At 40.7% G+C, this 22048-nt stretch overlaps 1 protein-coding gene across 4 annotated transcripts in view; it reads left to right on the forward strand.

Annotated features, from left to right (window-relative positions):
- The window catches only part of LOC132394212 (mitochondrial nicotinamide adenine dinucleotide transporter SLC25A51-like), a 31102-nt gene extending 15453 nt beyond the window's left edge, over nucleotides 1-15649 (forward strand). For 2 of the 4 annotated variants that reach the window (XM_059970076.1, XM_059970078.1), the window contains exon 2: nucleotides 13780-15649. In XM_059970076.1, coding sequence (XP_059826059.1) covers nucleotides 13839-14732 — 894 coding nt within the window. In that variant the 5' untranslated portion in view covers nucleotides 13780-13838 and the 3' untranslated portion in view covers nucleotides 14733-15649. Of the gene's footprint in view, nucleotides 1-4520; nucleotides 4620-13779 lie in introns of all 4 variants that reach the window. The other 2 variants (XM_059970077.1, XM_059970079.1) reach the window with 2 other exon arrangements.
- The last annotated feature ends 6399 nt before the right edge of the window (nucleotides 15650-22048 follow it).

A 22048-nucleotide genomic window follows, 5' to 3' on the forward strand; every position in this document is an offset into this window, starting at 1 on the left:
ACACGTGGACCAAACAGGATTTATTAAAAATAGAGACAATCGGCTGATAATGTAACTCGGTTACTTAGCATAATTTATTTGGCACAAAAGAGGGAAAAAATGAGTGTGGCAGTTGCTTTGGATGCAGAAAAAGCATTTGATAGATTGAAATGGGATTTTTTATTTAAGGTATTGGAAAAATATGGATTAGGAGTATCTTTTATAAAATGGATTAAAACCTTAAATACTAACCCCAAAGCTAAAGTGGTGACAAATGGCCAAATTTTAACATCATTTCAGTTAACAAGGTCAGCTGGATGAGGTTGTCCATTATCACCTGCTTTATTTGTGTTGACGATAGAACCATTAGCTAAATTAATTAGAACTGACTCAGATATTATGGGTTTCAGAGTTAATCAGGAGGAATATAAGATTAACTTATTTGCTGATTTATCTAACTAACCCATTGCATTCGTTGCGTAAATTATCTTCTAGATTGGAAGAATATGGGAAAATATCAGGGTATAAAATAAATTGGGATAAAAGTGAAATTCTATCCCTTACTAAAGGAGATTATAGGTAATGTCGATTAATAACTCAATTTAGATGGCCCATAAATGGTATAAAGTATTTAGGTATAAGAGTTGATAATGATATACAGAATTTATATAAATTAAATTATTTGCCATTATTGAAAAAAATTCAAGAGGATCTTGATAAATGGATGATGTTACCAATAACATTAATAGGTAGAGTCAATGCTGTAAAAATGAATATATTCCCTGGATTACAATATTTATTAAAAACACTACCAATACAATTCCCACAGAAGTTTTTTCTAGAGTTAAATAAGTGTGTGAGGAAATTCCTTTGGAAAGATAAGATGTCAAGAATATCGTTGGAAAAACTGACATGGAAATTTGACCTAGGAGGGTTACAATTACCAAATTTTACGAATGATTACAAAGCAAATCAACTTAGATTTATGGCTTTCAGATTCTTAATACTCAATTTGTTTCATTCTTTCCATATACATGACCCTCCAAGGAGTATGTTCTTGTGATGGACATCTCCGTTTTTAACCTGCTTCTGTGTTGCAGCCATACTTTCAGTAGCTAGATCCCAAGTTCTGAACTTTACCTCCCAAGCTCTGCCCCACTTCTTTCCTCCTCTAAGATGCCCACCGAATCTTTTTGTTTATTATTAATATTTGTTCTCCATTCCCACATTGCTTGATGTTTTGTCCCAAATCTTTTGCTGAAATGGCTTGGGGCATTTTGAAATTTGTTTGTTGAGATACAATGTGGAATCGGTCCTCCCAGCCCTTTGAGCCGCGCTGCCCAGCGGTCCCCCGATTTAACCCCAGCCTAATCACGGGACAGTTTACAATGACCCAAAAACCTTACCAACTGGTACGCCTGGACAATGTGAGGGAATCCATGTGGTCATGGGGAGAACCTACAAACTCCTTACCGGAAGTGGCAGGAATTGTACCACATCACCTGTACTGTAAAGCCTTGTGCGAACCACTACACTATCGTGCCACCTGAAATAAGGTGCACCCTAAATGCATATTCTGGTTGACATTGTTTGCTGAATAACATTTAGTGCAGAGCAGCTACTAGTGCATTTTAGCTACAGTGGCTTTTGCATTTTAAATCCGGTATAGGTTTAAAAGCTTTGAAAATTATCCCAAACGTTGTGTGAATACATGGAAAATGTGCTGGAAATATTAAACAGGCCTGGGGTCTGACATCATTTGCAAAGAGAGAATTGTTAACATTGCAAGATGATTAATGGCCTTTTATTATTTCAGTGATGTTTTATGTGAATATTCTGCCTGGAACATCTCATGTACCTGTCATAAATAGTCATAGTCTCAGTCAATATCCCTATCAACATGCTACATCTGTTTCACAATGCTTTTGTAATTTTGTTCACCAGTTTCTGTAAACGTCCAGTTGAGAAATTACATTCAAATTGCCCTCAAATAAGTTCCTTGTCTTCTGCTGAGATCTCTTGTCATGAAAATAAATGACCAAGAAATGGTAATTTCTTAGGTTGTTTGCAAAAGGCCATAAGATACAGGAGCAGAAGTAGGCCATTTGGCCCATCGAGTCTGCTCTACAAAGCTCGTGTTACTTAATTCTAACTTTTCTGGGTCATACTGGAAACTAGTGGAAAGAATGCACAAAAGCTGAAAAGTTAAACGTACAGGTTTGGAAAGAAGGTGCAGCAATGCTTATTATTTTCTTGGGAAATGATGGCAGCTTGAATGCAACTTGCTTCACTTTTTTAAAAAAACTATTTCTACTTCAGTAATAAAGTCTTAGAACATAGAAGCGTAGAAAACCTACAGCACAATACAGGCCCTTCGGCCCACAGTGCTGTGCCGAACGTGTCCATACCTGAGAAATTACCTAAGGTTATTCATAGCCCTCTATTTTTCTAAGCTCCATATACCTGTCCACAAGCCTCTTAAAAGACCCTATCATGTCCGCCTTCACCATCGTTGCCGGCAGCCCATTCCACGCACTTACCATTCTCTGCTTTTAAAAAAAAACTTGCCTTTGACATCTCCTCTGTACCTACTTCCAAGCACCATAAAACTGTTCCCTCTGGTGCTAGCCATTTCAGCTCTAGGAAAAAACCTCTGACTATCCACATGATCAATGCCTCTCATCATCTTATACACCTCTATTAGGACACCTCTCATTCTCTGATGCTCCAAGGTAAAAAGGCCGCGTTCACTCAACCTATTCTCCTAAGGCATGCTCCCCAATCCAGGCAACATCCTTGTAAATCTCCTCTGCACCCTTTTTGTGGTTTCCACATCATTCCTGTAGTGAGGTGACCAGAACTGAGCACAATACTCCAAGTACTAGTCTGACCTGGGTCCTATATAGCTGCAACAATACCTCTTGGCTCCTGAACTCAATCCCACGATTGTTGAAGGCCAGTGAACCGTATGCTTTCTTAACCACAGAGTCAACCTGCACAGCAGCCTTGAGTGTCCTAGGGACTTGGACCCCAAGATCCCTCTGATCCTCCACACTGCCAAGAGTCTTACAATTAATACTATATTCTACCTTCATATTTGACCTACCAAGATGAACCAGCTCACGCTTCTCTGGATTGAACTCCATCTGCCACTTCTCAGCCCAGTTTTGCATCCTATCAATGTCCCACTGTATCACTGACAGCCCTCCACACTATCCACAACACCTCCAACCTTTGTGTCATCAGCAAATTTACTAACCCATCCCTCCTGTTCTTCATCCAGGTCATTTATAAAAAATCACGAAGAGTAGGGGTCCCAGAACAGATCTCTGAGGCACACCACTGGTCACCGACCTCCATGCAGAATATGACCCATATACAACCACTCTTTGCCTTCTGTGGGCAAGCCAGTTCTGGATTCACAAAGCAATGTCCCCTCGGATCCCATGCTTCCTTACTTTCTCAATAAGCCTTGCATGGGGTACCTTGTCAAATGCCTTGCTGAAATCCATATACACTACATCTACTGCTCTATCTTCATCAATGCGTTTAGGCACATCCTCAAAAAAATTCAATCAGACTTGTAAGGCATGACATGCTTTTCACAAATCCATGCTGACTGTTTCTAATCATATTATGCCCCTCCAAATATTCATAAATCCTGCCTCTCAGGATCTTCTCCATCAACTCACCGACCACTGAAGTAAGACTCACTGGTCCTCTTCTTTAATCCTGTCCACCAAGGCCTTCTCATGACCCCTTCTGTCTCTCCTAATTTCTTTCTTAAGCACCTTCCTGTTAGCCTTATAATCGTCTAGATCTCTATCATTACCTAGCTTTTTGAACTTTTTGTAAGCTCTTCTTTTCTTGATTAGATTTACAGCGGCCTTTGTACACCACGTTTCCTGTACCCTACCATCCTTTGTCTCATTGGAACATACCTATGCAGAACTCCATGCAAATATCCCCTGAATATTTGCCGCATTTCTTCTGTACATTTTCGTGAGAACATCTGTTCCCAATTTATGCTTCCAAGTTCCTGCCTGATAGCTTCATATTTCCCCTTACTCCAATTAACTGCTTCCCTAACTTGTCTTATTTCTTGGTTAACTGCAAAAACTCAGTGCTCGCATTCTGTGCTAGATATTTAATTCTGAAAGGTAGGAATATCAGCAGATTTGTGGAATAAAATAATTAATTGACTTTGAGAAACTCAGCACTATTTGTGATTTAGTTTTATTGTGGGCTGAATTTTTGTTATTAATTGGAGGCCCAGCTCCCAAACATATATATTTTGGCAGCGAAACTTTCTGGAATTAGGAAATCAGTGGGGTAACATTGTCTTCAGTACCTGTGAGATTCAGCACACTTCATTGTCATTAAACTATTCTGCTCCCCGTGTGTGTGATCCACTTAGCTGGCTCATGATCGTTGTCACACCAGACTTCGAGCACCACTCCTTCTGATCCCTTTTTGCTCGCAGTTCCTGATTCCTGATGCAAGTTTATGACCTGAAATGTTAACCATTTCTCTTTCCACAGATGTTGTCTGACCTGCTGAGTGTTTGCAGCAATTTTTGTTTTGATTATTAATGGACAGGAATTGATTATTTCACCAGAGGCAGTCTGAAAATCTGTCAGGTAAGGTACTTGCACCTGGGGTAAATGATCTGCCCTTGAACTACAGTTTTTTGAACACTATCGAGGCACTTGAGAATTTAATGTTATAAAGTGTGATTTAGATTTGTTGGTTGTGATCATTAGCCAGTGCTCTGTGAAGGATAGCTAACTTTTAAGTTAATGTCATGACCAGCTCTCAATCATCGGTGTTAGCCATTTATTTAGCTGCTACACTAAAATTGCACTTTCACTGGAGTTCTATCTGAGGCAGCAGCTGCAGCTTTTTCAGCTGTTTGGGGAAACTTATCACAAGATCCAGTGGGTTTCTCTCTAAAATTCTGTGTTTGTCTTTTTTGGAGGTACTGTATTATGTTTGTTGGAATTGAGTGCTAGAATCATCGCTTTGTTCCTGCAGTTTCTAATTTTCATTGCTCTGCCATCAGCAGTTGTGCTGCCCTGGTACAAAGCTTCAGAATTCCTTTCCTAAAAAGGCACCACCTCTCTAGCTACCAAGTTAACTCTGTATCGATTAGTTTCTTTGCAATGTAAACTTCATCAGTGTGTATTCTTGTATGAAAGCCTCAATCGTTCTGCTGCTTTCTTCACTTGAATATTATTTCCCAAGGAGTATTTACCATCTATTCTCAACCAAAGTTCACAAGCATTCTCCTGCATTGAAATTAATGTTCTACTTATTGCTAGCTCTGCAAGCCTGTTATTTTATTCCCTTGATTTTTATCTCTACCTCATAAAGTTTCATGTCAGCGTCTTTTGAAGTTGTACTTCAGTCCAGACTGTTTGTATTAATGACAAGCAGTATTGAGTCCAGGATACCTCCTTTTTGGACACCTTCTGCCAGTTTGAAACTTCCTTTTCTTCTCAGGAGGTTCCTCAGGATTGAGGCTGAGCTTTTGTGGGTTCTGAGGCGGCTAATGAGGCCAATGTGAAAGCCACAGACATGGCAGGAGGGGGTGCACAGCTTCGGCCCTATGTATAGGCTTTCCGCCTGCCTCTGTTACATGGCCTTGTACTCTCGATAGCAGCCCAAGTGATTCTGATTACTGTACATATTTTCTCTTTTTATCTGGATCAGTGCTGTAAACTATTAAATGGCAGTGCTTGGTATCTGGCAAATGCCCAAAGTAGGAAGGACTAGTGAACACACACAAAATGCTGGAGGAACTCAGCAGGTCAGGCAGCATCAGTGGAAAAGAATAAACAGTTGGCATTTCAGGGCTAGTGTTTTCTCCAAATGATTTTCAAAAGTTGATTGAGGAATGTTTCCTAGTAGAGTCATAGAGTTATACAGCAGGGATACAGGTCATTCTGCCCAATGAGACCATGCTGATCATAGTGCCCACCCAGCTTGTCCCAATTGACTACATTCAGCCAGTATCCCTCTGAGCTCTGATCCTTTATAGACTTAACCATGTCTTAGTGAAATGATACCATTCTGTTGCTGCAACCACTTGTTCCGGCAGCTCATTCCATATGCTTGTTATCCTCTGCAGGAAGAAATTGCCCTTCGGGTACCTTTTGAATCTTTCCCCTCTTGTCTGAAATTTATGCTTCCCCCTATCCTGGCATGAGCGCTGTTACTGTACACCTTATCTATGCATCTCATAATTTTAAATACTTGTATAAAGTCACCACTCATTCTGCTATGCTCCAAGGAATAAAGTCCTAGCCTGGCCAATCTCTCCCCATAAATCGGTCTCTGACAACATCCTTGTAAAAATTCCTATAACAGGGTGACAAAACTCTGAACAGTACTAGTGCAACCTCACAATGACTGCAACATAATATCCCAACTCCTGTACTCTGTCCTGACTGAAGGAGGCCAGCGTGCTAAATTGAGCACCAACCTCTTTTGCACTGTGGACCATTTTTATATTGACAATATTCTTGCAGACCGGCTGACTAGAGGGGGTGTTGATCCGGACCGGAATATAGGTGATAAGTCAACTATAAGTCCCTTATAGGTGGCTAATACACTCAATTTCATTTCTCAAAGGGTTTATCTAACAAACTTAATATTAAACACACAGTGCATATTTTCCTTGCTTGAACATAGTGATAAGTCAATCATAACTCATTTGTAAGTCAATAGCATCATAATATTTTAAGTAACGTTTGGATATTAAACACACAGTGCAAATTTTCCTTGTATGACCATATAAAATCATTGCAACCCACCAGTGAGAGGACAAGGTCAGGGCCGGAGGTCCCCGTGCTGGGGCCGCAGCGGTCGCAGTCCGGAGAGACTGACCAACCAAATGAGGAGTGCAACAGGGCACGTGCCTGTCCCCACCCCCCCCTCCTGTATGTAGGTAGGATCTATTGGCCGATAAAAGTTTGGCTCGAGGGATGACTTTCAGTAGATACCAGCGAGGTAGCTGCTCTGCTACTTACGGAACCCTGAGCCCGAATTAGGTTGTCTGCGAATATTTTAGCACCAGGTTCCTCACGAACATTTGGTGTGCTAAACAGGTTTAGAGGCGGTGCCCATCTGTCCGCACTCCAGGCCAGAAGTAACGGTACTTCTTGCCAGCCACGTGAGGCGGCTGATTACCTGAGGCCAGCCAGTGATCCCTGGCGTGAGGGTATCACTGCGTTTAGGTGACTGATGACCTTGCGTGCATTCAAGTTCAACAGTGGGCGCAACAGGGAATGAGGAAAGGTGAAGCTGACTCATATCGTTTCATATCGCCAAATCATGTAGTTTCCTCACGGCCCGGTAGCACATGCTTTGCTGCCCGGTGGTTGGGGACCACTGTGCTAAATGACTTTTTCAATCCCGTCCACCTGTGTCACTACTTTCAACAATTTCCTCAGCATTTTGTGTGTGATACCCTTTTACCCTGATGCATTACACTCCCTAGTGGTGACTTTCCAAATTGCACCACCTCACACTTGCCTGTTTTGAAATCAATTTGCCTCTTCTTGGCCCACTTACCCAAATGATCAAGATCCCTCTGTAATCTCCAATTGCCTTCATCACTCCAAAAATAGCGCCTAATTTTGTGTCATCCGTAAACTTATCGATGAAGACTTGTACATTTGCATCCAACTTAACTATGCCACTTATAATTTTAAACAGTTGTCACAACATCAACGCCTGGGGCACACCAGTAGTCACCACTCCCCAATTGGAGATGCATTGTTCTTCAACCACCATCCTCTGTTTCTTGCCTTCAAGCTATTTTGAATCCACCTAAATGGGTCTCCCTGGATTCCATGTGACCTAACATTCCATACCTGCCTACCATGTGGGATCTTGCTGCTGAAGCCCAAGTGGACAACATCCACTACTCGATCCTCACTGCCTCTTTGGCTACTTTAAAACAACTAAAAGGTTCAACAAGCGTGACTTCCCATGCACAAAGTGATGCTGACTCCTAATCAGTACATTGGAATGACTTCGCATGTTTACTCGTATTAATGTAGCCCATGAAAATATTGACAAGGATGAGGATATGTTAATAGTTACATCTGCATTCATAACTCAAGCACATTTTTAATTTAGACCCATGGCCTGTTATCATTATCCAGTTTTCCAGTGTACTTGTTATCGTTCCGTTCCTTTCATTCTGTTCTCTTTTACAATTCTAATACGCTAATTTGGAGCCAATGAAGGTATAATTTGTTTAGTTCAAAGACTTAGTTCAGTCTTTGAACCAATTAAAAACCCAAAAAAAAAACACTTATACTTAAAACTCAGCTTTTTAACTAAGTTTTGATGAATCATACTAATATCTCTTAGTGCAATATCTCTTAGTTGTGACCATGACATACCTCAAGATATTTTCAAACACTTAAAGGCGTTACAGATTGAAACTGAAGTTGCTATGCTGCTGTCCAGATTATTGCAGTTCTGATGTGCTGTTTTCCAGTATATTGATTGCTTTTACAGTTGCACTGATCAATTATTTATCTCACTGCATTAAGCCCATGTAAGAATTCTTCAAATAATACTTAAACCCTATTTTAAACTTCAAGATATTTTAAATCACTTGAGTGAGTATTTCAGACCATTGTGAAATCCTCTAGTTTCCAAGACAAAGCTAAAGCAAATTGTGGGGCTTTTTGTTTCAAACGTATAAGAAAATGGTCAATGTGGTCTTAACAAAAATGCACATTCAGCTGTTAGATCTGGTCTGGCCTGCACTTCGAATCTGCAGATACTGCAAATGTATGGTTCCCCATCCAGCAAAAATGTGTACAACTCGATTTGGAAAAATTGTTTCAAGGATTTTTATAGTTTCAATTTCTAATCCTGCAAATGGAGTTGCTTGTTGTATTGTTTTGTGGAAGTTATTAAGCATTGATCATAGTTATAGCTTCCCAATTTATTAATGGTGGTTTTATTTATTGAGGTAACTGCATGGAATAGGCCCCTCCAGCCCTTCGAGACGCCAGCAATCACCTCATAGCCTAATCAATGACTAATTAACCTACCAACTGCTATGTCTTGTTCTGTGGGAAGCAACCCTCCCAGTCATGGGGAGGATGACCAGCCTTCTTACAGGCCGTGGCAGGTATTGAACCCGGGCTGCCTGTACTGTAAAGCGTTGTGCTACCAGGCTACTCGCAGTTCTGTACCGTTTGGATTATGAGAATCTTGGAATGGTCATGTTTCTCTGTTAAAGTACCATAGTTATTCAGAACACAAATGGGTCTTTCAGCCTTCTCCGTTTATGGTGACCTTACCAATCATATTTATCGGCACTTGGTCTGCAGACTTCTAAGCCTTGATAATTCAAATGTTGTTCCAGACTTTTTTATTTCATTTTTAGAATCTTTTTATTGGTTCATAATCTTCTACAGCTATAAAATGATACAAAACTTCAACAAATTCATATATATACAATTAATAAAGCTGAAGAAAATAAAAATGATCGTAATATATAAAAATTAAAAAAAAATTATATGTAAGGAAAAGAAGAAAAAAAAAGAACCCCATGTAACTAAGAAAAAAAACTCACTGACTACAAAAAAAGGGGAAAAACCCATTAGGAATCAACCCCCAGAGCAATACGTTTAACCGTCATCTCTCCCTCTCCCTCAATAAATTTTAAAAAAGAATCATCCACCACCAATTCATATTTATATATAATAAGATTGGAAGGAAACCATATAAAATAATTCAAATTAAATGATAATATTTGGCAAAAGAACACCATCTTCTCTCAAAATCGAATTGTGGATCAAAAGTTCTACTTCTAATTTTTTCCAAACTGAGATATAACATTACTTGAGAAAACCATTCAATTAATGTAGGGGCAGAAGTATCTTTCCATAATAAAATAACCCTTCTTGCCATTAATGTAACAAATGCAATTACACGTTAATCTGAAGATGAAATACCTCTAATATGATGCGGAACTATTCCAAATAGAACCGTAAATCTGTTAGGTTGTAAATTAATTTTTAGAGCTTTAGAAATTGTAGAAAATAAAGATTTCCAAAACAGTTTTAATGAAGAACATGACCAGAGCATATATGACAAAGTAGCTATTTCAATTTTACACCTATCGCAGTAGTTGTCAATACTAGGAAATATTTTAGATACTTTCTCCTTTGTTAAATAATAACGATGGACAATTTTAAACTGAATTAAACAGTGATTGGCACATTTAGAAGAAGAGTTTATGTTTTTCAAAACTTGCAACCAATCTTCATTAACAAAGGTTATATTAAGTACTCTCTCCCAATCTTGTCTAATCTTTAGTGAGAGGTTCTCTTTTTGTAACAAAAGTAAATTATACATTTTATTGGGCTGTTAATATCAGACAATTATGCTTTTGGTTATATTGGCTTGACAAGAGCCAAAAACCACCATGGGTTGATTTGGAATTAAAAGTTGTTAAACAATTTCATTTAACTTCAATATTAGGAGCTCCATTACCTTTACAACTCTTTAAAATTCCAAATTTAAATCTTTACTCAGTTATTAAACAGTCCTTACGGATTTGGTTTCAGTTTCGCAATTTAAAAAATTTTAAACAATTTAAGTTGTCTAGTTTTTTATATCGAAACTTTTTATTTAAACCTTCAATAACCGATCCCATTTTTCTCCTATGGAGAAATAAAGGGGTCTGTTCTTTTACAAATTTATTTTGTGATGGTTGATTGATGACTTTTGAAGAGTTGATTAACAAATATTCTCTCGCTCATACACATTTTCTGCAATATCTTCAGGTTAGACATTTTTTACAACAATATTTATCTAGGTTTCCATATTTGCAAGGATCTGATTTGTTTGAAGTTGAATCCTTTAGTGAGAGGTTCCATTAGCAGTCTTTTTAAATGTTGTGAAAATACCTTCCTCCACCGTGGTGTCAGGCAATGCATTCCAGATTAGGAAAGCACTGTGGGTGGCTGTGGAACAAAAAGTTCCTCAGACCGCTGATTACACAGTCCCAACTATTTGCAACTCCTAATGTTATTTGTCACGGCATAACCTCCTTTAATACTTCTGGTGGAAATTATTAATGTTCATTTGGTTTCAAGTGGCTATTGTTGAATTTATAACAGTAATTAATCTTGCTTTGACATACCTTGGTACATCTCCTGAAGCCACCTTGGGATGAAGCATTCAGCGCAAAAAGCAACACAGTGATTTGGAATTACTCAGAATTTACAATGCACTGTTAGGTTCAATGTGTTCAAAATTTTCCTTATGCTTCATACAAATATCAATTTTATAATTATTGTGATATGAAACACAGTTTCCTTTCTTCTGTATCTATTCAGCTTCCATGAAAGATAAACATAGAACAGTATAGCATAGGAACAGGCCCTTCAGCCCACAGTGTTGTGCTGAACAAATTAAAGAGTAATTAAGTGCTACCTAAACTAATCCCTGCTGCCAACACAGGCCCATGTCCCACCATTCTCTTGCCTAATCATGTGTCTATCTAAGAATCTCTTAAATACCTCTATTGTAGGTACGTAGTTCCACTACTACCCTTGACAGTCCAGTTCAGGTACCCACCACTCTTTGTTTTTAAAAAAAAAGCTATGCCCACACATCTCCTGTGAACATGCCACTTCTCACCTTGTATGTATGTCCTCTAATGCAGGGGTCACCAACTTTTTTCCACAGCGGACTGGCTTAATATTGACAATATTCTTGTGGACCGGGCAACTGTGGTGATGTTAATCACGACCGGAATATAGGTGATAAGTCAACTATAAGTCACTTATAAATGGCTAATACACTCAATTTTGTTTCTAAAAGGGTTTATCTAATGAATTTAATATTAAACACACAGCGCATACTTTCCTCGTATGGACATATAATAGCCTTGGCCAGGTGCAGCTGGTCGTGGGTGGGGTGAGAGGACAAGGTAAGGGCCGGAGGTCCCTGTGATGGGGCCACAGCTGTTGCAGTTCAGACAGCGAGAAGGAGTGCGACAGGGCACGCCTGCCCCCCCCCCCCCCCCCTTGTAGGTAGGATCTATCGGCCGACAAAAGTTTGGCTCGAGGGATGACTTTCAGTAGATTGCAGTGAGGTAGATGCTCTGCTACTTATGAAACCCTGAGCCCGAATTAGGTTGTCTGGGAATATTTTAGCACCGGGTTCCCGACGAACATTCGGTGTGCTAAACAGGTTTAGAGGCGATGCCCATCTGTCCGCGCTCCAGGCCAGTAGCAATGGGTGTCAACCAGTGATCCCTGGTGCTAGGGTATCACTGCATTTAGGCTACTGATGACCTCACATGGGTAATGACCTTGCGTGCGTTCAACAACAATCGGTGTGATGGGGAAGGAGGAAGGGTGCAGCTGACTCATATCGTCTCATATCGCCAGACCATATCATTTCCTCGCGGCCCGGTGGTTGGGGACCACTGCTCTAATATTTGAGATTTTGACCCTGGGAGAAAGATACTGGTGATCTGTCTATGCTTCTCATAATTTTATAAGCTATCAATCTCCCTCAGCCTTGCTACTCCAGAGAAATAGCCCAGGTATGTCCAGCACTTTATAGTGTATACCCTCTCATGTTGGTATCTTGGTAACCTTCTGCACCTTCTCAAAGCCACCATATCCTTCCCCTAGTCGGATGACCAGAATTAAATACAGCATAACCAGTGTTGTATAATTCTGCAATCTAACTTTGTGATTCTTGAACTCAGTGCCTCAATTAACAAAGGTAAGCATACCATAAGCCTCTTGACTCCACTATCTACTTGTTCATCCACTTTTAGGAAGCTCTGGACTTGGACCCCAAAATCTCTCTGTACATCAACACTGTTAAGGATACTTTCCCTTGCACTTGATCTACAAAGTGCAACACTCCGTACTTGGCCAGTTTGAACTTCATCTGCCATTTATCTGCACAGAATGATATCCTGCTATACCCTTTGGTAATTACGTTTTCCCACAAGGTCATCAATCTTTGTTTCCTCTGTAAAATTGCTAACCCATCCACACTTTCCTGTTAATTGTCTGTGAGCATCTTCCTCTTCCCACCCTGTCTCCTGTATATATAAAAAACTGTAATTTTCTTTTCTCAGTTCCTCTGTGTCTGCCACATCTGTCCCCAGGATGCAGCTTTCCTTCAAAGAACGGGTTTCCCTTCCTCCACTATTGATGCTGCTCTCACCAGCATCTCCTCCATTTCCCGAACATTGCACTTATTCCTTTTTCCTGCTGCCTTAACAGAGATAAAGTTCCTCGTCCTTGCCTTGCATTCCATGAACCTTCGCATCCAACAGATCATTCTCCACATCTTTTGCCACCAAGCACATCTTTACTTCCCCCCAAATTCTGCACTTTCTGCACGGATTGATCCCTTGTGATTCCCTTGTCCATTTGTCCTATCCCACTAGTCTCTCTTCTGACACATACTGCTCCCTGCAAGCAAGGGAAATACTATTACCTGCCCATTAGCCAAAATCCAGACCCACGCACACTGTGCAGCGTCTTTCATTATACTGTAGTCTCTGTACTAGGGCTCAAACCCATGATTTAACCGAGACAATGATGACACAATTCCTGTATTCTGCTTACAAAATAGGTGACTACATCTCAAGATATTTCAGTGCCTGTAGTGTGTCCTCAAAATGTGGAAGACACAATTTAAATGAAGGTTTAAAGATTGGAGAGATTTTTTTAAATTTGTAGTATGAAGATAGAGGTGCAGGTTTAAACTTTGCAGTTTTTCCCTCTACAGGATCATGTGGCTAATGGAAAATAGTATCACTGACTCAGAGGGATAAACACCTGCACTACATGGATACTGAAGCTCGCAACCAATCAAAGGACCTTGTCTTACCTGGGACTAAGCAGGATTTGACGCAACAGATCTCTTATGTAGGACCGACTAAGTACTATATCTGTGGCTATTTTGCAGCATTCACTAACATTGCGATCACTTTCCCTATACAGAAGGTGTTGTTTCGGCAGCAGCTATATGGACTAACGACATTGGATGCTATTCGCCAGTTAAAGCAGGATGGCTTTCGCATTCTATACCGAGGTATTCTGCCTCCACTCCTCCAAAAGACAACAACTGTGGCATTGATGTTTGGTTTGTATGAAGATTTATCATGCCTCTTGAAGAGAACAACTAATGCCCCAGAACTTCTGACCCGTACTGTTTCTGCAGTATTGGCAGGGACTGCAGAGGCTGTGCTGACACCATTTGAGAGAGTGCAGGCATTGCTACAAGATCGCCGACATCATACCCGGTTCACAAATACTTTTGATGCCTTTAAAGCTTTGAAAGTCCATGGTTTTGGGGAGTATTACAGAGGACTTGTACCAATTCTGCTCCGCAATGGACCAAGTAATGCATTGTTCTTTGGCTTGCGAGGGCCTGTCAAAGAATCTCTACCAGAAGCTACTACGTACAGTACTAATGTGCTCAATGACTTCATCTGTGGGGGCTTTTTGGGGTCCGTACTTGGAATAATATTTTTCCCAATTAATGTGGTGAAAGCACGCATGCAGACACAAGTTGGAGGAGAATTTCAATCTTTTACAAAAGTCTTCATGAAAATTTGGAGAGAAAGGGATGGTAAACTGTCAAACGTAATGCGAGGAGTGCACCTCAACTATCATCGGTCAATTTTATCATGGGGTATAATCAATGCAACCTATGAAATTTTGCTTAAATTGATCTGAGAGAATTTTTCAAAATTTGATCCCTGACTGGAGCAATAGTTTGAGCTCCATATATCATTTCTGGTATCTGCTATATCTACACCCATCAAATTCACTTCACCTAGCTTGTTTAATGCAAGGAGAGTTCAGCTTAAAGAGATCCGGTGTTTAGTGACCCAATTTGAGAATATTTTGGAGTTCCTGGCTTCATTTTCTATTGAAATAGAGGGGATAGTATAAGTCACAAACCAGGAGTTAGATTCAAATGATTATTCCATCAAACCTACCTCAGAGAGGATGGTCCTTATCTCTTGAGCAGACAGAAATAATTTTTTTTGTCTTTATACTTTGTTTAGCTGACAACTTCTGTATCAATTTAAAATTTGCATTATGATCCAAAACTTTTGTCCAATTCTACAAGAGACCTTTTTTAAAGTGTTTTTTTCCCTCAAACTTAAGAGATGTTATAATTACTATTTTTTTTACTCTTGATACATTGGGGTGAGGTACATGCTTTGACTTGCCTTTAACGTGGCTTATGCAGTAGACCATTGAAGAATTTGGGGTAATGTTGTTGCATTATTTTTAGCTACCTTGCGATAATTGGAAAAGTTCCTGGTCTGTATGCCCTGTTACCAGCCTCTGTGTCCATGCTGTTGTTGCTACTATTGTTTATCACTTCGCTGATACAAACAGACCACTATCCTTAGCATATCATTCTTCATTAGATTAAGCATTCAAGAACAAAGTGCCCTGTGGGTAATTAATTGCTTTGAATTATTTTAGCATAACAGAGGACGCTTCTGCAATGCACCCCTTGTTGACTTATCCTATGTATATATGCATTACATTTTTATCTTGTTCAGTAATCAATTTTTTTGCACTTTTGTTGAAACTTGTATATTAAACTGGCTATGGGTACTGTATGGTTACTTCAATGTTGTGTTATGACCTGTTGCTTCAAAGTTATTGATGATCTGAACAAACTTGGGCATTGTGAAAATATTTAAAGTAAACTCAACAAGGAACTGCCCACCTCCTCCTCCACTGCCAAAGCTTTGGTATTGCTGGTCTCTTTTGGGATCTTACAAAGAATCTCTCTGGTAGAAAAATTGATTTCAGAAGGAGAACAAGTAGGGAAGTCATGGAACTTGTACAGATTAAAGAGGAGGAGGTGCTTGCTGTCTTGAGGCAAATCAGAGTAGATAAATCCCCAGGACCTGACAGGGTATCCCCTTGGACCTTGAAGGAGGCTTGTGTTGAAATTGCAGGGTCCCTGGCAGAAATATTTAAAATGTTAATATCCATGGGTCAGGTGCCAGAGGATTGGAGGATAGCTCATGTAGTTCCGTTGTTTAAAAAAGGCTCAAAAAGTAAGCTGGGAAATTATAGGTCGGTAAGTTTGACATCGGTAGTAGGTAAATTATTGGAAGGAATACTAAGAGATAGGATCTACAAGTATTTGGATAGACAGGGACTTATTAGGGAGAGTCAGCATGGCTTTGTGTGTGGTAGGTCATGTTTAACCAATCTATTTGAGTTTTTCGAGGAAGTTACCAGGAAAGTGGATGAAGGGAAGGCAGTGGATGTTGTATACATGGACTTCAGTAAGGCCTTTGACAAGGTCCCGCATGGAAGGTTAGTTAGGAAGATTCAGTCGCTAGGAATACATGAGAGGTAGTAAATTGGATGAGACATTGGCTCAATGGAAGAAGTCAGAGAGTGGTAGTGGAGGATTGCTTCTCTGAGTGGAGGCCTGTGACTAGTGGTGTGCCACAGGGATCAGTGCTGGGTCCATTGTTATTTGTCATCTATATCAATGATCTGGATGATAATGTGGCAAATTGGGTCAGCAAATTTGCTGATGATACAAAGATTGGAGGAAGGTTTTCAAAGCTGGCAGAGGGATTTGGACCAGATGGAGGAATGGGCTGAAAAATGGCAGATGGAGTTTAATGTGGTCAAGTGTGAGGTATTGCACTTTGGAAGGTCAAACCAAGGTAGAACATACAAGGTAAATGGTAGGACACTGAGGAGTGCAGTAGAATAGAGGGATCTGGGAATACATATACATAATTCCCTAAAAGTGGCATCACAAGTAGTCAGGGTTGTAAAGAGAGCTTTTGGTACATTGGCAGTTATAAATCAAAGTATTTAGTATAAGAGTTGGAATGTAATGGTGAGGTTGTATAAGACATTGGTGACACCAAATTTGGAGTATTGTGTGCAGTTTTAGTCACCTAATTACAGGAAGGATATTAATAAGGTTGAAAGAGTGCAGAGAAGGTTTACGAGGATGTTGCCGGGACTTGAGAAACTGAGTTACAGAGAAAGGTTGAATAGGTTAGGACTTTATTTCCTGGAGCGTAGGAGAATGAGGGGTGATTTGATAGAGGTGTATAAAATTATGTTGGGTTTAGATAGAGTGAATGCAAACAGGCTTTTTCCACTGAGGCCAGGGGAGGTAAAAAAAAAAAAGAGGTCATGGGTTAAGGGTGAAGGGGGAAAAGTTTAAAGGGAACATTGGGGGGGGGGCTTCTTCACGCAGAGAGTGGTGGGAGTGTGGAATGAGTGCCAGATGAAGTGGTGAATGCGGGCTCACTTTTGACACTTAAGAAAAACTTGGACAGGTATATGGATGAGAAGGGTTTGGAGGAATATGGCCCAGGTTCAGGTCAGTGGGACTAGGCAGAAAAATGGTTTGGCACAGCCGAGAAGGGCCAAAAGGCCTGTTTCTGTGCTGTAATGTTCTATGGTTCTAAGCTCATGGTTTTTCTAAGCAGAATCAGTGTTAGATTGATTATCACAGACCTATGATGTGATTTTTTTTGTTTTGGGGCAACTACAGACTGAAAAATCTATAAATCACAAAAAAGAGGTGGTGTTAATGGACCATTCAGAAATCTGATGGCAGAGGGGAAGAAGCTGCTCCTAAATTGTTGCATATGAGTTTTCAGGCTCCTGCTCTTCCTTCCTGATGATAGTAACAAAAAGAGAGCATGTCCCAGATGATGGCACCATCTCTTGCAGATGTGATTGATGGTGGGTGGGCAGGTTGTGCCTATGATTTAGTAGGCTAAGTTGATAACCCTCTGCAGCCTCTTACAATCCTGTGCATTGCAGGCTCCATACTAGGTTGTAATGCAACCAGTCTCCACTGTTAACTCTATAGAAATTTGTAAGAGTCTGCTGACATACCAAATCTCCTCAGACTTCAAATCTCCAACAAACTTTCACGGCTTTTCCGCAGATACCGTCTGACTTGCAGTATTTGTTTGCCTCTCAGTTGAGTAGCAAGAATCACTGTTAAATGTGAATGAAGTTGAGAATTATGGTTTGAGAAGGAGAATTTTTAAATATAGATATCTAGAAACAAATTGTATAATTTATCTGTTATGTAAATATGTGGAAAACAATTGAAGGTGATGGTATAGCTTTGCATTGACTTTTGATGTGATGAGGACATGAAAAAGAGGGGTTTAGACTGAGAATCCTCCAGACGGAAGCCTTGATCACAGAAAGAGCCGTGGAAACAGGAGAGGACTAGATGGGACAGAGTGAGTACAGTACAGGTGTGGGGTGTAATAGGAGTTGGTGAGGTGAGAGGTTTAATAATATGAATAATATGAAAACAATTACATAGACGCCATAGAATATTCAGGAACACCTGTCTGATGATGATCCCCTGCATGTGTGGCTGCGCATCAAGGGTGTTACTGACTGCAAGACAAAACCACATTGATTGTACCAGTGATGCCTCCCTCCCTGATGCTCTAAGCAATTTTCATGCACGCTTTGAGACCTGCAACACAATGCCAGCCATAAAAGCTACCCCCCTTTCCAGTGAGCAGCTGCTGTAACAGCAGCAGGCATGAGAAGGACTCTGCTGAAAGTCAACCTCATAAGTCGTGAATCTAAGCAGCTAATTCCCCGCGGACCCCATGCATCTTGATCTTCTGGATTAGCCTCCCTTGAGGGACTTTGTTAAACACCTTATTAAAATCCACGTAGACAACATCCACTGTTGGACCCTCATCAATCACTCTGTCAACATGTCAAAAAAACTCCATCTAGTCAGTAAGGTATGACCTGCCACACACAAAGCCATGCTTGCTCTCCCTAATTAGGCCATGGGTAACTGAATTGTGGCTGAAGGATGGTTGTAGCTGGGAGCTGAATGTCCGAGGTTACACATTGTATCGGAGGATTGGGAAGGTAGGTGGAGAGGGTGGCTCTGCTGGTAAAGAATGGCATCAAATCTGTAGAAAGATATGAGATAGGTCAGAAGATGTTGAATCCTTGTGGGTTGAGTTATGAAACAGTGAGGGTAAAAGAGCCCTAATAAAAGTTATATACAGGCTTCCCAACAGTAGTTAGGATGAGGACCACATATTACAATGGGAGATAGACGGGGTGTATCAAAAGGGCAGTGTTATGATAGTCATGGGAGGTTTCAACATGCACGTTGAAAGGGAAAATCAGGTTGGTAATGGATCTTGACAGTAAGTTTGTTGAATGTCTATGAGATGGCTTTTTAGAGCAGTTTGTTATTGAGCCTACTAGGAGATCAGCTATATTGGATGGGGTGTTATGTAATGAACCGGAGGTGATTAGGGAGCTTAAGGTAAAAGAACCCTTAGGAGGTAGTGATCACAATATGATCACAATACTTAAAATTTGATAGGGAGAAAATGAAGACAATCACAAGACAAAGGAACAGAAGTAGGCCATTCAGCCCATCGAGTCTGCTCTGCCACTCCACCATGAGCTAAGCTATTCTCCCGTCTAGTTCCAATTTCCAGCATTTTTTCCATATCCCTTTAAACCCTGACTAATTAGATACCTGTCAATCTCCTCCTTAAAAACCCTCAATGATTGGGCCTCCACAGATGTATGTGGCAACGAATTCCATAAATCCACGACCCTCTGGCTAAAAAAAAATACTCCTCGTCTCTGTTTTAAATGGGTACCCTCTAATTTTAAGACTCTGACTTCTTGTCCTGGACTCACCCACCAAGGGAAACAGCCTTTCCACATCTACTCTGTCCAACCCTTTCAACATTTGAAATGTTACTATGAGATCCCCTCTCATTCTATACTCTAATGAATACAATCCAAGAGCCGACAAACGCTCCTCATATGTTAGTCCCTGCATTCCAGGAATCATCCTCGTGTTTTTTCTCTGAACTCTCCAACATCAGCACATCCTTTCTAAGATAGGGGGCCCAAAACTACACACAGTATTCCAAATGGGGTCTCACCAGTGCCCCATAGAGCCTCAACACTTCCTTACTCTTATACACTATTCCTCTTGAAATGAATGCCAACATAGCATTTGCTTTCCTTACTGCAAATCCAATCTGGTGGTTAATCTTTAGGGTATCCTGCACTAGGACTCCCGAGTCCCTTTGCACTTCTGATTTTTTGAATTTTCTCCCTGTCTAAATAATAATCTGCCGGATTGTTTCTTCTTCCAAAATGTATAACCGTACATTTCTCAACATTGTATCTCATCTGCCATTTCTTTGCCCACTCTCCTAAACTGACCAAGTCTCTCTGTAGCCTTTCCGTTTCTTCAACACTTCCTGCTCCTCCATCTATCTTGGTGTCATCTGCAAACTTAGCCACAAAACCATTTAATCTATAATCTAAACCATCCATATACAGTCTAAAAAGAAGAGGCCCCAACACCAACCCCTGTGGAACACCACTAGTAACCGGCAACCAACCAGAATAGAATCCCTGTATTCCCACTCTTTGCTTTCTGCCTATCAGCACCCATTCCAATATCTTTCCTGTAATTCCATGGGCCCTAAACTTATTAAGCAGTATTTCAGAGGAGTAAAGGAAATTACAGTGGTATGAGAGAGGAGTTGGTCAAAGTAAATTGGCAGGGATGCGAAATGGCAAAATAGTATGTAACTATTTTATGTTAACTAGCAGGAATGCTAATTTACTGATAACGAGAATGGTATTCCTTTGTAAACCAAATAGGGATTAATGTTCTTTCTTCTGAGTCTGTAAGCTTTTGTTGACGGGCTTTTGGGCAGATCGGCATTTTGCGAAATGGCAAAATAGTATGTAACTATTTTATGTTAACTAGCAGGAATGCTAATTTACTGATAACGAGAATGGTATTCCTTTGTAAACCAAATAGGGATTAATGTTCTTTCTTCTGAGTCTGTAAGCTTTTGTTGACGGGCTTTTGGGCAGATCGGCGCGAGGGGGTCGAGAGAGAGGACGCAATGCTCTAAGCTGGGCGAGGATCGGACCCCAAAGGGGAGTCCGAGGCCGGGAGATTCTCCGAGGAGGGGGGGGGGATGAAGCTAGATGTGCTTGGTTGACCACTCGGAGGGTCCTGAGCTGTTTGGAGAGTCGAGGAGTTCGGAGGGTCCTGAGCTGTTTGGAGAGTCGAGGAGTTCGGAGGGTCCTGAGCTGTTTGGAGAGTCGAGGAGTTCGGAGGGTCCTGAGCTGTTTGGAGAGTCGAGGAGTTCGGAGGGTCCTGAGCTGTTTGGAGAGTCGAGGAGTTCGGAGGGTCCTGAGCTGTTTGGAGAGTCGAGGAGTTCGGAGGGTCCTGAGCTGCAAGTCAAGGAGTTCGGAGGGGATCGAATGGTGGCCAGAAGACTTCAGTAATTGAGCTCCAACGGTTGTGCACGAAGTGGTTTGGACTTTGATAAGTTTGGCGCCTTTTCTTTAATTTTCTCTTCATATATACTGTATCGTTATTAATCACTTAGTTTTAGTAACCTTTATAAATTGTACTCATTTAATCGCATATGGTGTACTGTCTGTTTTTGGGCGAGGCGGGGACATCACACAGCATCCACACCAGCTGATTACCCAGTGTGGTGGGGCCGAAGGCTGCTCCCCCTAGACGAGAACGAGCTGAACGAGCCTGAGGCGACCCGGGGGTTACAAGTACAATCGTGGCTGACAAGAGGAGTCAAAGCTAATGTAAAAGCAAAAGAGAGGGCATACAACAAAGCAAAAATTAACAGGAAGACAGAGGATTGGGAAGCTGTTTAAAAACCTGGAGAGAGCAACTAAAAGAATCATTAGGAGGAAAAAGATGAAATATGAAAACAAGCAAGCTAGCAAACAATATCAAAGTGGATAGTAAAAGCTTTTCCAAGTAAATGTAAAAAAAAGATGAAAGTGGATATAGGACTGCTCGAAAATGAGGCAGGAGTAATAACAACAGGAGGCAAGGAGATGGCAAATGAACTAAATGAGTGTTTTACATCAGTCTTCACTGTGGAAGGCACTAAGAGTGTGCCAGATGTTGAAGGGTGTGAGGGAAGAAAAGTGAGTGCAGTTACTATAACAAGGGAGAAGGT

The sequence above is a fragment of the Hypanus sabinus genome, chromosome 5 (assembly GCF_030144855.1).
Source record: "Hypanus sabinus isolate sHypSab1 chromosome 5, sHypSab1.hap1, whole genome shotgun sequence".
In the NCBI taxonomy this organism is placed as follows: Eukaryota; Metazoa; Chordata; class Chondrichthyes; order Myliobatiformes; family Dasyatidae; genus Hypanus; species Hypanus sabinus.